Genomic DNA, 15,941 nt, shown 5'->3' on the forward strand with positions numbered 1-15,941 from the left:
CCTTGCTCATCTTCAGAGGTCCCCACCGAGGAGGAGTCGGTACTTAGCTATGTGCTCACTCAAAAGCCTTCCCCAAAGCTTCCAGCCTCAGACTGCGTACGTTTCTTACATTGGACTTGAGCACACATCTCTTAGCTCTGTTGCTTGTTTCTTCTGGCTAAGGTTCCATCTCATCCAGGTTATAATGCTTCTAGAATGTATGTATCTTTTGCATTAAATTTTAAGGTGACTTTTTTCTCATTCCATGTATAGCTTTAGATAGGGACATTTTTCATAAGTATTTTTCATGGCTTTTAAAAATACGTGCTGCTTCCTTACATCTTTCATGAAGCAAACATCTGGATGTTTTCGCGGTTTCCATTAGATGATCTGATTCTCCCCCGAAACAAAATTATAGATCTTACAGGAACATTTTAGAAAAGTACACATTGTGTAAAACACGTCCCCTTATCTTTCGAAGTGTTCCTGCGTTGCGATCAGCTGCTTCTGCTTCTCTCTTCTGTCTGGGATGGTCTCTCCTACTTCCGTTTCAGCTTCTCTTCCTCCGAGCCCCTCCGGTCCCTGACTATCCCACATAGAAGGTGGCAGAAGTGTTCACTTTTGCCTTATGGCCCTTCACGCAGCACCGCACTGATTACCACACAGTGTGGTTGCGGGAACATGCCTGCCCTCCCCTGGTCTTGGCCCGTGAGGCCTGCCAGGACAAGGACTGGTTGGCGAGTGTGCTCGGTGGTGGGAAGAAACACTTTGGTGTCAGACTGGGTCAGATTACTGACTTGGACACTTTTCAGCTCCGTAACCCCAGGCGAATTTTTGAAGCTTCCAGAGCCACTCAGTCTCCTTGTTTGTCAAATGTGGCCGATGCTTAGCTTATGGGATTGTTGGTGCTAAAGGAATTGAGGACATAAAGTGCATAGTGAGTGAAGGAATAGTGCCTGAAGTAGAAAAATGATAAAATAGGTCTCTTTGCTATCTTGAATACATAATATGAGAATATCTTTTTAAATTTTTTAAAAGATTTTATTTATTTTTAGAGGGGAATGGAAGAAGAGAGAGAAACAGCAGTGTGTGGTTGCCTCTTGTACGCCCCCTACTGGGGACCTGGCCCACAACCCAGGTATGCGCCCTGACTGGGATTGAACCAGTGACCCTTTGGTTCTCAGGCTGGCACTCGGTCCACTGAGCCACACCCATCAGGGCCAGAATATCTTTTAAAAAATATATATATTATTTAATAATCTTGGTGCATTGGATTATATTGCTTGTCATTTGACATCTCAAGAACTATTAAGAATGTATCATTTGAATTTTGGCCGAATGAACAGAAATTCCTTCGGTTTTCATGCAGCGAAGCCCTTTGGACTCTGAAACTTAGCTGACTGTTCCTTTCGGAAAGAATCGCATCTCTTTGGAGAGAACTATTTGACTCGTAGCACAATATGATATAGGTATGAAGTAAACAGGCTTTGGGGGCACAGTGATTTTCCGGCTCCTCAGGTTGGACCTTTGCTTCCTCAGGCACGCTGACACATGTCGGTTTCTAAGATGCCCAGCCACCTGCTGGAGAATGTACAGGATGTGTCCTCGCAGACCTTTTAAGTGGGGGGGAGGGAGAGGAGGCGAGTCGCATGTCAGGGTAAAGCAGTAACCGCAGCAGATGTCGCAGCCTCGTCTGCTGCCAAGTGAGTGTGGTTCAGACCATACAAAGTGCTGTCATCTGGGATGATGGGAGAGAAAAGACAGACTTTTGGAAGACGGAGTAAAAATTCATTGAAGAGACCGGGAAAGCGTCCTAGACACGGAGAAAGGCAGGAAGTGAGGACAGGGTAGAAAGCACAAGTCATAGGTGACCCTCGGGCCTCTTTTTTCTTGTTTATGTCTTTTCTACTTCCTTCTAGTGGGAATAAGATTTACATGTTTTTTGTTTTTACTTTGTTCTGTTCTACAGTTCTCAGAATTTCCTTTTATTTGAGTTCTAAGAATTTTTCACTTCGTCTAATCTCTACTTTCAAGGCTTTTAAACCCTTAAGCAAATCTGCTCTGTACTACTCATCTGTCTTGTTTAAAAATAAACATAATTCCAGAAATTTGAGTGTCAACTCTGTTTAAGTAGAATAACATTTTTCGTAAACAATCTGATTTTATAAGTCTGTTTGAAAGACTTCATTCACGGAGGAGTCATTTTTCCTGCCAATTTTAGTTAAATTGAAATGATTTTTGAGTATGGCATAGGTGTATCATGAAGACTTTCTTTTAAGTTCTCTGATAAAACTTTTCTGGGCTCTATAAAGTTGAGTTTGAGCCCTGGCTGGTGTGGCTCAGTGGATTGGGCGCTGGCCTGCGAACGAACCAAGGAGTTGCTGGTTCCATTCCCAGTCAGGGCACACGGCTGGGTTGTGGGCCAGGTCACGTCCCCAGTGGGAGGCACGAGAAACAGCCACACATTGACATTTCTCTCCCTCTTCTCCCTCCCTTCCCCTCAGTCTAAAATAAATAAATACAATCTATTTTTTTTTAAAGTTGAGTTTGACATATAGCACAAGTGCAATTTATCTTTGAGTTGCTGGAGGTATGTTGTTGGAATTTGAGAAAGTTCAGGTTTTCTTAAAGCCATTTATTTACTAATGGAGATGGCTTCCAGCCCCAAACTGATAGGAAATAGTATATAGTGGCGAGGTGGGGGGGGCGGCGGGGGGGTACAGAAGGGCACTGTGGCTGACAGAGGCTCTGTCCTGTGTCCTCCTAAAAGTCAGCTACTGTAATCCCTCTGAGGTAGTTGGACGAGTCTAGTGTTATGTAAAAATACCAAAAGTACATTCAACAACTTGTGGGTTTTTCAGGTACAGAGGTATACATAGTAAGTAAAACAGCTCCATGAATGAATGCTGGCTACTGTTCTTCACCCACCAGGGCATTTCTGTGCCTGTGCCTGATTGGCCTCTCATTTTACTATATTTTTATCCTCACGCAAGGACAATTTTTCTCACTGTTTTCGGAGAGAGATAGAGAATGGGAGAGCCGTGATTCAGGAGAGAAACATCGATTGGTTGCCTTCCTATATGGGCCCCAACGGGGGATCGAACCCTCACCTGGCTATGTGCTCTGACCAGGAACTGAACCCTCAACCTTCCGGCCTACAGGATGACACTCCAACCAACTGAGTCACACCACACCAGTCAGGAGTGGCCAGACAGTTATTTTACTAAACTTTTAGAGTATTCATTAATGATGGACAACCCCATCACATTTCCTTGGTTGCTTTTGCAGGCTGTAGGTGTTGAACTTTTCCCACATTTGTTTCATCTCACCATCAGGAAGTTGAAGTTCCTTGAGAATGGGAACCACGGTTTTAGTGCTTTTTCCATGGGCGCGTTCTGGAAATAGTTGCCTTGACTTTTATCTTGGCAGCCTTAGCTCAAGTACCTGTTGTACATTTTAAAATAAGTTTTGTTGCTCCTGAAAACTAGACTCGTCATCTTGCTTTGTGTGTGATGATTGAAAGGTGTTCTAAGCCAGGTAAACAGAAAGTATACTTCTTATACAGTGTGTGGTGAGTGGCCTGTTGAAAGTACTTTAAATTCCATGTCTTTGAGTCCTACACTGAGAAGTAAAATTACCATGAACAACTGGACGCGCCTTCCTGCCCTCAAATTATTTGGAACCAAAAATAGTGTTTTGTTGTACATATTTGAAAATTATACATTCAAATAGCCCTTTGGATATTATAAAACATTTAAATATATCAGCAATCCTTTAAAAATATACAGTCCTTCCCTAAATACTCCTGCTAATTAAAACTTTAAAATCTTTCATTTTAATATGAGGTGTGTTTAGTAACTTGATATTCATTGTCCTTGGCTGGGTCTTTCCTAGCTGTGGGGAGTGTAAGGTGCTTTCTGATACCTTCTTTGTCTTTGCAATGCTCTGCAACCTTCTGGTGACTGACGGCACAGTGCCTCTGGGAGGACGCTCAGCATGCTGCCCGCCATGGGGCGGGGGGGGGGCATTGAGCAAAGAGACCGCTCCCGGCAAGGGACCGCTCCCCTGCCGTGGCCTTTTGGAGAGTGGACTGTCTGTTCAGTGTTGAGCAGCAAAGGAAAGAGTGTTGTTAGACATTTATCAGGTAATAAATGGGCTTCAAATTCCTTTCCCTTCTCTTATCTTCACAAGAGATCTTGTAAGGCAGATGTCGTGCGTACTTATGAAGCAGGGGTCTTGGGACATTCACAGAATGACTTGCACACCCCAAGTCATATTGGTAACCCATGCAGGGCTGTCTTACACAGCACGTCTGCCTTTTCCAGCCCAGGGTTTCTCCCTTAGACCTCCCGCCCCGTGTGTGTTGAATTACATCCCAGTACAAAGCCCTATACAGATAACGGGAAGTGCAGCTGCATGAAATTGAGTCTAGTGGTCATTTCCTGGTGCTCTTTGGAAGGGAAATTGTGTCCCAGTGGGATTGTTTAGAGCCCCAGAAGCAAAGGAATCTTCCTTTGTGTCAGTGGTTCTCAACCAGCAATGATTTTGCCCCCCTGGAGCCATTGGCAGTGTCTGGAGGCATTTGGGGTTGTCAGAGCTAGGGTGTGTGTGTGTGTGTGTGTGCATGTGCTTGTGTGTCCACGCACTTCTGGCTGCTAGTGGGTAGAGACCAGGAATGCTGTTAAAACCTCCTGCAATGCGTAGAACGGCCCCTACAACAAATAATTAAATGGTCCCAAATGTCGACAGTGCTGAGGTTAATAAATCCTGCTGTTTGTATAGCAAGGAATGGAGTTAACGGAAGTCCTAGAAGCTGAAACAGTTGGGTCAGGGACAGTGAGCAGGTAGAGGAGGTGATTCCAGGTGCGCTGGGCAGAGCTGAGCTACTTCGATGGCGTAAGGGGTTCATTTCCTTTCTCTTGTCCTTTCTTTGTGCCCAGACTTGGCACAGCCATACTGGAGAGAACAGTGAAGAAAACTTTTCATCTTCTAAGATACTGGGAATAGCGGGCCCTTTCCGAGCCGAACACGTCAGTCTACTTTCCTGTGATACTTGCAGCCCCTCTATAAAGGGCTCACCCTGCTCTCGGGCTCCCAGAAAGTCCAGGGCACATGACTGCTCTTTGGCAAGACTGTAAGCATTGTAAACTAGCTAATTTATTTCCCAAGTTAGCTTACTGTTCACCTGGGAGGGTCTCAGTTTCTCAGTTTCTGTATTTTGTGCCATATGTGAATTTCTTTGACTGACAGACTCTTTCTTGATTTCATTAGTCTAAATTAAGAAAAACAATTCTCATTTTAAGAAATAGACTTTATTTTTTAGAGCAGTTTTGTGTTCACAGCAAAATTGAATGGAAATTTAGAGAGACTTCCCATGTAGCCCCGGCCCATGAACAAATGTCTTTTGACTTTATTGGGATACTAATTTTCCAATAAAGTTTATACAAATGCAGTGTCAATTCTGTTCATGCAAATTAAGAGTTTCTTAGTTACAGTTCTAAGTGTAAAGCAGGAGGACGGAGAAAATCGGTCTTGGTGTGAGCTGTGGGTATTTTCTCTTTCCCTGCTCAGTGGCGGGGGGTGGGGCGGAGAGGGGGGCTCACATCATCTGCGTAGCTTCTTACTCACTTGGGCCACCTAGTTCAAGACCTTTCATCTTCTTCAAAATGTTCCCACGTAGTTACCCAGTGTCTTTGTATATTGGGGATTTTATTTCCCTCCTAGGAGGTTTTCCTGGTTTTCTGAAGTTCCGTCTGACATTGTGACTGCTTTAAAGATTGAGTGTCCCGTAGCCGCCACACCTGCCTGTGACTGAGGGTGTTCTGAGACTTTGTTAGCGTGCCCTTGTTAATGTCTCATGCTGCGGAGCCAGGGGGCTATTGGTGATTGTGTTGTTGATTAGAACTGCCCCCCCAACCCCCTCCAAAGTCCAATTTGTGCCTTCGACCAAAATATTTCTCTATCCTGCTAATCGTGGCTAATGGATTTACTATGATGCTGCTGTTTCTTTTTGCTTTTTTTTTTAATCATGGGTTTCATAGGCCCCTGGGTTTTCCCTTAAATAGTTGGCCCATTAGAAAGTCAATTAATACATTATACAATAGAGAGAGAGTTGGTGGTATTAAAAAACTCAGGGGAGAGTGTGCGTTTAAGTCTTCACTATACAAGTTCTGTGACCTTGGGCAAATTAGTCTGGAATCTATTCCTTTATCATTAAATGCAAATTATTCCCCCTCTTCTGCCTACCTAGGATCAAAGAAAATAATTGGCTATGAGAGTGCCTTGTCTGTTGCACCCCCCCAGGAAAATGTGCAGTAGGTGCAGACAGCAGGGGGAGCTCTAGGGAACTGCGCCGATTGCGGAGTGAAGTGAGTGGAAAGGATTTATCTTCCCTCCCGTTGACTTCTCTGCATTGCGTAGATGGCCTTCCCTCACCTTAGGAAATTCAGAGATGTCCTCGGCTGGGTTAGGTTGTAGTTTCTTGTCTTTTTATAAATAAGGTTGATACAGGGTTAAATGATTCACCTGCTGAAACAGGACATCGTTTGGCATAGATTGGGGTCAGTGCCAAACGCAGTTCTGATTTCAGCAAGTAGCATAGCCAAGGCCTGTTACAGCGTCATCGTCTTCGTCGTCGTCATCATCACTGGTGATTACTCATCAGTTCTGTCCAACAGAAGAGGATGTTCTAGGCTCCTCTCAGAAACCCCAGTTGGTGGTTGGACCCGCGTCCCTATTTTCAGACACCAGTCGTTCTAAGCAGTAGTTACACTCTAGCCTTTCCCCCCAACCAGTTAGTTACGCTCTGTGGATTCTGGGTGGTGGTGGATCATTAGTCACAGCTTGTGAAAGGCTGTTGTTTTGTGCTGGTAGTGTCCCGTCCCATCTGATGCCTTCATAAACAGACCCAGAGGGCTGTGGGACTCGGGGCCAGTGCTTGCAGTGGTCAGTGGACCTGCAGGAGCAGGCAGACTGTGCTGGAAGTGGCTCCGTCTGCAGGGAAGCGTAGCCCCTGCCTCTTCAGCCTTCGAGACTAATGGAAACACACTCTTCAAATTCAAAAGCCTAGTCATTTTGCCTTTTTCCTCTGAGATGCATTAACAATTTTATAATCAAGAAGAAGTTAATTATTTTTCTATTGCCTTATGTTTATTCTTCATAAAATGACTTTTCTTTTTAACGGGCTCAGAAATAAGCTCCTCTGTGGAACTTTGCAGGCTTGCTTTAATCTGTATAGATAGAATAAATCAGCTCAGCGGGCTAAACGCCTCACAAACAAACTTCACAGTGTAGCTGGAACTAAGCTGTGCTCTGGAGCAGCGAGTCTTTAAACTGGATCATTGGTTTGCGAAGGCCAGATGGCGAAGAGGCCACGAGGACAAGAAGCTTCCCCTCCTGGCCCTGAGCTCACCAGCCAAATCCTAACCGAGTTTATCTTGCCAGGACAACTCATTTTAAATGCTCGATAAAGAAAGAATAATTCTTCTCCCGCTTAACCACTAAAGAACAACCTCTGTTTCTAACGTCAGCTTTTTATTTTTTTTTTTTATCTTCCATTTTTTTCTGTTGGTAAATCTCCCAGACAACAGCAGTTCTGTAGAGAGTTTAAATATGAAGGAATGGCAGGACGGGCTAAGGGCGCTTCTGCCCAACATTAACATCAACTTTGGTGGACTGCCCAATTCTTCCTCCCCCTCCAACGCCAACCACAGTGCCCCACCGTCCAACACTGCCACCACCGACAGCCTGAGTTGGGACGGCCCTGGCAGCTGGACAGACCCAGCCATCATCACAGGTAACTCTCTCCCTCCTCCAGCTCCACTGACTGCCATCGGTTTGGTTTATCGCACAGATTAAACTAAAACGGAAGGCTCTTCACCACCATAAGCTTCCCGGAGCAGAGCGGCGAGTGCGCGGGTGGCTCGTCTCCCGCGCAGGGGTGCGGCCTCGCTTAGCTCTGTCTTGCCCGGGTGCGCACACGGCGCTGACGTCCGCGGCGTGTGCGTGTGTGTTAGGTCTCCGAGTGCAGTGAGGCTCCGACTTACCCTCCTAGGGGAACATACTCCACTTTTTAAAATAAAGCTCTCTATTATAAGGCTGGCCTGGTCACGGGTTCCTGTTCGGGGAGAGGCTCGGTGGGGAGACGACGCGGTGCGGTTTGGGGACTCGCTCGCAGCTCTGCCTCGGTGGCAGTGGGGGCCGGCGTGTGGCTGGAGAGGAGGCGCGCTTCCCGTGCGGGTACCTCGGGGTCGTGGGTGGGGGATGAAGGCGACGTGCGATGATGAGGATGATGAAGAAGGTCTCACGTGGAAGGAGCTAAAAGCTGTGATTTCTTCTGTTTCTTTGTGGGCGAAGGAAACCACCGTAACGTTTGTCGTCGTCGTTGGGCGAGGTCCTTATTCTTTCTGCACAGACTCACCGTGTCCCCTCTTGTCTCCTTGTCTCTCCCCAGGTGTTCCCGCCTCTTCAGGAAACAGTTTAGACTCTCTTCAAGACGACAATCCTCCACACTGGCTAAAGTCCCTGCAGGCCCTCACGGAGGTGGACGGCCCCAGCGCCGCGCCCTCGCAAGCCCCCCACAGCGCCCCCTTCAGCACACAGATCCCGCTGCACAGAGCCAGTTGGAGCCCCTACCCTCCGCCCTCGAACCCCAGCTTCCACTCCCCACCCCCAGGCTTCCAGACGGCCTTCAGACCCCCCAGCAAGACCCCCACAGATTTACTACAGAGTTCGACACTGGACCGCCATTAGGGAAAGAGGAGCAACCATTAGAACAACGCAGGAGTTGTCCCTCCCTGTTTTCTCCCTCTCGCCCGCCCGCCACTCCCTTCTCATCTCTTAAGTTCTGAAGAATCCAGTCCCCGATCAGTTTTTTTTTCTCCCTGCCCCCGGATGCAATGCGATCACAGGGTTATGACGATCTTTTCTTTTTTGTTTTTTCGTTCATTGTAAAAGTTTCTGTTGATCAGCATTTGTGTGACACTATTGAATGTTTCCTAAAAATGCCTTTTTAAGGAAGGAAAAAAAGAAATCAAAGGGCAGTCTCGGTACTTAGAAAATTACTGTTTGTCGCGCATAATAATGACATAATCTGCTTAGCAGAAAAATGACGATTAATCTCTAGGAAAGGTCAAGTAAACTCATTATCGACTGCAGAAGTTTGAAACCCAGGTTAACTGACGTGAGATTGCTAATGATGAGGAGAAGGGGGGGGTCTCTGGCCCCCGTCTCGTATCCAGCTTACCACTATCGCAGGGAAAATGCTCTTATAAATTAAATTTAAGTTTTCATTCTTTTGGCAAGTTGACGGAGAGCGCTTGATTATGTCGCTGAGCAAAAAGAATTTATTGGAAGTTGATGGAAAGACACATTGCTCAGTAGTAGTAACTGGCCGATTGCCAAGAGTTTATTTACAAGGAGGGGAGAAGTGACTTTTTTTTTTTTTAAGGAGAAAAACGTTTTTGGCTTTAGATGGGAAATAAACTCAAATGTTTTCAAGAAAAAAAGTATTCACAGATCTAATACCTAAGCATAATGTAAGAGCTGAACTATAAGTGATTTCCTCAGTCTTTCTCATCTGTCAGATCTTTTTTTTTTTCTTTGACCTTCAATTCACCTGCCGAGGGCACTCTGAGATAGTGCCGCCTTGGGGCCAGCCTCTCCGTTGGGAGCCAATCTCGGACCTCCCTGCCTGCAGCTGTTACTTAACCCCGTAGTCTCCGGACACTTGTGCAGTATTGAAAAGACAGGAGAAAAGAAAACAGAAGCTTGGCTATAACCTGACTCAACTAAAAACCAGAACATGTACCTCTTTCTTCAGAATTAAAACTAAAACTTAAATAAAACAAAACTTGATGACGACCCTTGGGCTGTTCTGGCTTTTTGTTTTTCCCTTGCACCGCACGGGAGTTCCAACGGCTTTGTGATGGCAGTCAGGTGTTTCCGGTGATGGCCACCGCCGGCCACAGGCAGGACGGTATAGAAGAAGAAATGGGGGGGGGGGGGAAGCACTTTATTGTCCGTCGCTGCCATTTTGAAGTCCGGCTTAGGCCTTTCCAGTGGCTTTCTGTGGACCGTACCCCCTCGTGCTGTTCTAGAAGCAGACCAGACCCCCCCAAAAGCCCTGTGCCAGGAAGGGGCGGACGGGTGGTCCATGTGCTGAGATGTGGGGAGACCTGGCGGGAGCAGCCAGGGTGCAGGAGGTGCAGGCGCCTGTGCGAGGGCCCTGGTGGGCACGAGATCCGGAGACACCGACGTCCCCGCCGCCCTGAAGCCTTTGCTGGCCAGCCTTTCTGGGGAGATGGTCACACCGCTCACCAGAAGAGGGCAGAGGACAGACACGGAATGTTCCCGCCAGGCCCCTGGGGTTCTGCGTGGTCTGCGCGCGGCCTGAGGATTCCATCCCGAAGTCCGAGGCTGCAGCTCGCGCGTTTTCAGCCCCGTCGGCGAAGGCGCCCTCTGTAGGCTGCATGAAGTAGATCTTTCAAACCTCACATTCTGTGCTTTAGGGTTGACTTTCTTCTTGCCTGTGTGTTGTGCTCCGCTGTGCCACGAACCTCCTGCCCCTGCCCCAACAAAACAATCAACAGTTCAACACAGTGTTTGAAAACAATAAACAGGATCGTCTCAAATGTCACCAAATAGATATTGACTGGGTGACTAGTGAATTTTTTTTTCCTTTTCTAATTTACCAAAAGGTTACTGCGATGCAGAAGAGAAGACTACAAACTTCAGGTTATATTTGTCCTGTGAACTTCGCTTTGGTCTCCTGAATATTCACATTGCAGGTGACGAGCCAACACATATACCCAGGAAGCAGACAATTGTAATCAAGGCTTTGGGGGCTGGTTGGGGGGGGGGTGGAAATCCCTAAGGCACAGGTATATCAATAAAAAGTGTGGCTTTGTCTGTAAAAGGAGGGAAGTTCTACCTTTAATGAACCATACATAAAGATTATTTTAAAGGATAATAAAACAGTCAAAACCGGTACGCTTACCATCCAAGTTAAACATCAAACCAGCTGCCCTGGCTGGTGTGGCTCAGTTGGTTGGAGCATTGTCCCATAAACCAAAGGTTGTGGGTTTGATTCCCGGTCAGGGCACATGCCTGGGTTGTGGGTTAGAGTAGGGGAGTGTACTCGAGGCAATGTTTCTCTCTTGCATGGGTGTTTCTCTTGCTCTCTCTCCCCCTCCCTTCCCCTCTAAAATCAGTACTCATGTCCTCGGACAAGGATTCAAAATTTGTTTTAATAATAAAATAAAAACTGAACCTGCCACAGCTCATGAAAGACCCCTTATCTGCTCTTCTCCAATATACTTTCCTCGCCATCCTCAGGTAACCATTATCTTAGTTTCTCTGTTAACCTTTCTCTTCTTTAGTTTTGCCATGTAGATCCCTGAATAATACATGAAGTTTTCGAAAGCTGAGCCGTAAACCAAAACCCAGCTGTGTAAGAAAAGGGCAGCGTTGTCACTGTTCTGTCAAGGCTGTAGGAGAAGATAAACAGATTGTCTGGGTTGTGCTTTGGCGTTACCTTCTCTGATGGTTTATAAAAGACAGTTTTGGGGGAGACAATGTTCAAGCTCATGAGTGAATCCTGCAAACTGTGCAGCGCAGCCAGGGCATCTGACAGGGCAGTTGCCTGAGTTCGGCCCCTGGAAGGTGACAGAGAGAAGGTGTGATTTATCATCAGAGAGAAGGTGTGATTTACCATCGCAGGTTCTCCGGAGAACTGGGTTGGTTTACATACAATGTGTCGGCTGGTCAGCTCACCAGGGCACGGAGAGGAGAGCAAATCTATTTCGTTAGGTCTGGTTAAAACCAGACAAGTGCAGCAAAGAACCGGGACCAGACCCACTCGGGCAGTCTGTTGGTACGATATCACAGCAATGAGGGTCTTGGTACCGACGGCTTTCAATGTCTGTCTCTCAGGTCACTGCACTCAGATCTGGTGCACAGCTGTCATCCCTAGTATTTTCTCTCCTTTCTTGTGTCTCCCCACAACCCCCCGTCATATTCCTATATGCCATATCCTAGTCTTTTTTTTAAATGTATTCTTTAATTCTGTTGTAGCGACATCCTCCAGTAACTGGAGAAAAGTGTGTGGGTGATACGTATTTTAGTAATTGGCACATCTGAAAATACTCTGTTTCACTTGACAGTTTGGTGGATACTGGAATCTAAATTGTAGATATATTTTTTTCCCTTTAGAATTTTGAAGGCATTACTCTGTTGTCTTTTTCCAGTATTGCTGTTTAAAAAAAAATCCAAAGCCACTCGCCACTCTGAACCTTTATGTGTAATCTTTTCTTCCCCCTCCCTTTCTAAAGCTTGTCAAAATTGTCCCGTGCTCTGAAATTCCACAGTGATGTTCTTTGGGGTGGGTCTATTTTAATTCATTGTGCTGGACGCACAGTAGGCTTTTAAAATCTGGCAACTCTTGTCCTTAAGTTCTGGGAAATTTTCTTGACTTGTTTCAGTGGTGAATTTCTTGCAATTATTTTTTCTGTGTTTTATCTTTCTAAAAATCCCAGTATTGAAGTGTCATACCTTCTGAACTTCTGTTTTTTATTTGCCCCAATTTTCCATCTCTGTCTTTTGCTCTTCTTTCTAGGAAGTTTTATCTCTGTTTATAGTTTCGTTCTCCTGGTGTTCTGTTTCTCCAAGTTGGTTTTCGCCCATTGTTTGCTTGGATCTCTATCTTCCATGTTAGAGATTTCTCGGGTCCCTGGCAATCCTGAGTTGCATGTTCCTGAGTAAGACTAAAAAGCTGATAGGAGGTTCGGAAATACGAAGGCTTGCCGTGTTTGAACTTCCCTGTTGGGAGCCCTGGGTGGGCTCTGTGTGGGGAACCCCTGATGTCAACATCTTCAGTCCTCCTCTTTGGGGCTGTTCAGACTCCAGGGAGAAGAGCCTTACAGTGGCTGGACCGAGCAGTCCGACTGCCAGAGCTGTATGGGTGGTCTCTGTGTTCACTATGCACATATTGGGATTCAATACTGGGATTATTTAATCCCTGTTATGAGCTCTTTCCTCTCTAGAGCTTAAGTTTCCAAATATCAGCCCACTTAGGATAAATGTGGTTACTCTATCATGCGGCATTGGGGAATGAGTCTAGGGAACTAGCCTCTCTTTTTTTTATTTTTTTAAGTATTTTCTATTGATTATGCTATTACAGTTTTCCCAGTTTTTCTCCCTTTATCCCCCCCTCCGCCCTGCCGCAACCTTCCAGCATTCCCCCCATCCTTAGTTCACGTCCATGGGTTGTACATGTAAGTTCTTTGAGTCCTCTGTTTCCTATACCATTGTTTATCTCTCCCCATCTATTTTATGCCGACTAATTATGCTTCTTCTTCCCTGTACCTTTCCCCCATTCCTCCTTTCCCCTCCCCACTGAAATCCCTCTACGTCATGTCCATGTCTCTGATTCTCTTCCTGTTTCCGTTGTTTGCTTAGTTTTTGTTTTCATTGTTTTCCTTTTAGGTTCAACTATCAACTATCATTGATAGTTGTGAGTTTATTGTCATTCTACGGTTCATATTTTTTATCTTTCTCTTAAATAAGTCCCTTTAACATTTCATATAATAATAATAATGGCTTGATGATAATAAACTCCTTTAACCTGACCTTATCTGGGAAGCACTTTATCTGCCTTTTCACTCTAAATGATAGCTTTGCTGGATAGAGGATTCTTGGATGTAGGTTCTTGCCTGTAAGGTTTGTTTTGAGGAATCAACTGATAGTCCTATGGGAACTCCTTTGTAGGTAACTCCCTCCTTTCCTGTCGCCTCTTTCAGGATTCTCTCTTTATCTTTAATCTTGGGTATCTTAATGATGATGTGCCTTGGTGTGTTCCTCTTTTGGATCCAACTTCTTTGGGACTCTCTGGGTTTCCTGGGCTTCCTGGAAGTCTATTTTCTTCGCCAGATTGGGGACGTTTTCCTTTGTTATTTGTTCAAATAAGTTTTCGATTTCTTGCTGCTGTTTTTCTCCTTCTGGCACCCCTATAATTTGGATATTGGAGTGTTTCAGGTTGTCCCAGAGTTTTGTAAGACTCTCTTCACACTTTTGAATTCTTGTTTCTTTATTCTGTTTCGGTTGGGTGTTTATTTTTTCCTTTTGTTCCACATCAGTGCTTTGACTCCTGGTTTCCTTCCTGTCACTGTTGATTCCCTGAATGTTTTGCTTTATTTTATTTTGGGTTTCTTTCATTTGTTTTTTCGACCAAGCTCAATCAGATCTGTGAGCATTTTGGTTACCAGAGCTTTAAATTCTCCATCAGATAAGCTGGCTATCATCTTGTCCATCAGTTTTCTTTCTGAGGCTTCCCTCTGTTCTTTCATTTGGGCCATATTTCTTTGTCTTGGAGCAGCTGATAGATTGTAAAAGGAGCGGGGTCTTACATATTCACCCAGGCTGGGCAACCCTCCTTGCTTGTGGGGGCGGGGCCAGAGGGAACGTTGCTGCTTGCCTATTGGGCTCTAGTGCACTTTGAACCAGACTCCTGTGAGACTGGGAGCTTCTCCCACCAGGGCAACTGCCTAGTCCACAGTCAGCTCTGAGTCTCAGTGTCTCCTTAAGTCAGCCCCGCCCGCCCAGTCCGCTGCCTTACCGGCCTGATTGTTCTGGTTATTTTTTTCTTTAACTCTTTGGTTGTCGGAGTTCCATGCAGTTTGATTTTATGATCCTTCTGGTTCTTAACTGATTTTAGATTGGTTGTTATCCTCCTTTTGGGTGTGCAAGGAAGCGAAGGGTTTCTACCTATGCATCCATCTTGGCCAGAACTCTGGGAACTAGCCTCTTAAAACATCTTTCTCACTAATTCTTATTTCAGCCCTACCCTGCACTTCTCCATGGTTCTAGGGGCACCTGGCCCAGTCGGTGTCTGTGCCAGTGAAGACTACGTGATGTGAAATGGGTTGGGTCTCGGCTTCTCAGGTCAGCCGAGCGAATTCACGCAACCTGAGTTCATGGCTTGCCAGGTCGCCATGTTTGTTCTTGTCCTCTTTCATGCTCTCCCTGCCTTCTTTCTTTATTCTAATTTCAGTAGACCAATAGGAAGACATAAAATGAAGTGTGTAGGTCTAATCTACCATCTTAGTTCTGATTTGACAAGCTGCTAGGCCGTACGTAGAGGGAGCCTCTTGCTATTAGACAGCGAACACTAGCCACCAAGGGGTGCCTTTCTGGGCTCAAATGGCAAGAAATGGTGGCAATGAAGTTGGTGCTCTCTCTCTCTAAAGTCCTCTTTTCCAATGGAGATCTTCTGATTTCCAGCCAGTAGTTTGTCTTCCGAAGGTTCATCATACAGGAGAGTATTTTAATGGTTAAAACTTCCGTCCAGATGTTAAAGGCAAGTGTTACTTGCCTTTGATTGCAATTGGGTGGGAGGGTTGTGAGTTCAGTTGGATGTCAGTCATTTTCTGGGCCACATTGCACTGGAACCATTCCAGAAATTACAGAGGAGGAAAAAATAGTCTGCCCTTAACTGTATCCGAACTGTATTTTACAAATAGGCAGTAAGTGTCAACAATGTATTGACATTTCCACAAGGTTTATTCTATGATAACCAGCATACAACTGAATGCCATTGGTACCGTCCAATGCAGTTGGCCTGAACTTGAACACCTGGCATGGCCTGCATGTTATTTAAGTTTTCTATCAAATTTCTTACCAGCATCATTCGATTCAAGGTCCTGATTATACTTCAGGTATGTAAACTATGAGAAGTCCAACAGCTCCTGTACTTGCAACATAAGCACGAGGAATACCGTGTGTCAGATGCAGCTGTTTCTATCCAAGTGGAAGATGACTGAGGTCATTATCGTGAACTCTTCTAAAAAACCAAATACTTATTTTGTTATGAAAATCAGTACTCATTCTTTGTGTTTAACACATTGTTGATTTAGCCCAGACCTAGGCTTCAGACACCGGGGGCAGTTCCTACCAGGAAGAGCCGCCTT

The 15,941-nt window shown here is 45.5% G+C and overlaps 1 protein-coding gene across 4 annotated transcripts in view; it reads left to right on the forward strand.

The window, feature by feature from the left end:
- CNOT4 (CCR4-NOT transcription complex subunit 4) overlaps positions 1–9,840 on the forward strand; it is a 145,104-nt gene extending 135,264 nt beyond the window's left edge. For 2 of the 4 annotated variants that reach the window (XM_037049139.1, XM_037049140.1), the window contains exons 11-12: positions 7,562–7,774; positions 8,432–9,840. In XM_037049139.1, coding sequence (XP_036905034.1) covers positions 7,562–7,774; positions 8,432–8,730 — 512 coding nt within the window. In that variant the 3' untranslated portion in view covers positions 8,731–9,840. The remainder of the gene's footprint in view (positions 1–7,561; positions 7,775–8,431) is intronic. The other 2 variants (XM_037049141.1, XM_037049142.1) reach the window with 1 other exon arrangement.
- Positions 9,841–15,941: the final 6,101 nt, after the last annotated feature.

This window comes from Sturnira hondurensis, unplaced genomic scaffold (genome assembly GCF_014824575.4).
Source record: "Sturnira hondurensis isolate 20B ecotype Veracruz unplaced genomic scaffold, ASM1482457v3 Scaffold0006437, whole genome shotgun sequence".
In the NCBI taxonomy this organism is placed as follows: Eukaryota; Metazoa; Chordata; class Mammalia; order Chiroptera; family Phyllostomidae; genus Sturnira; species Sturnira hondurensis.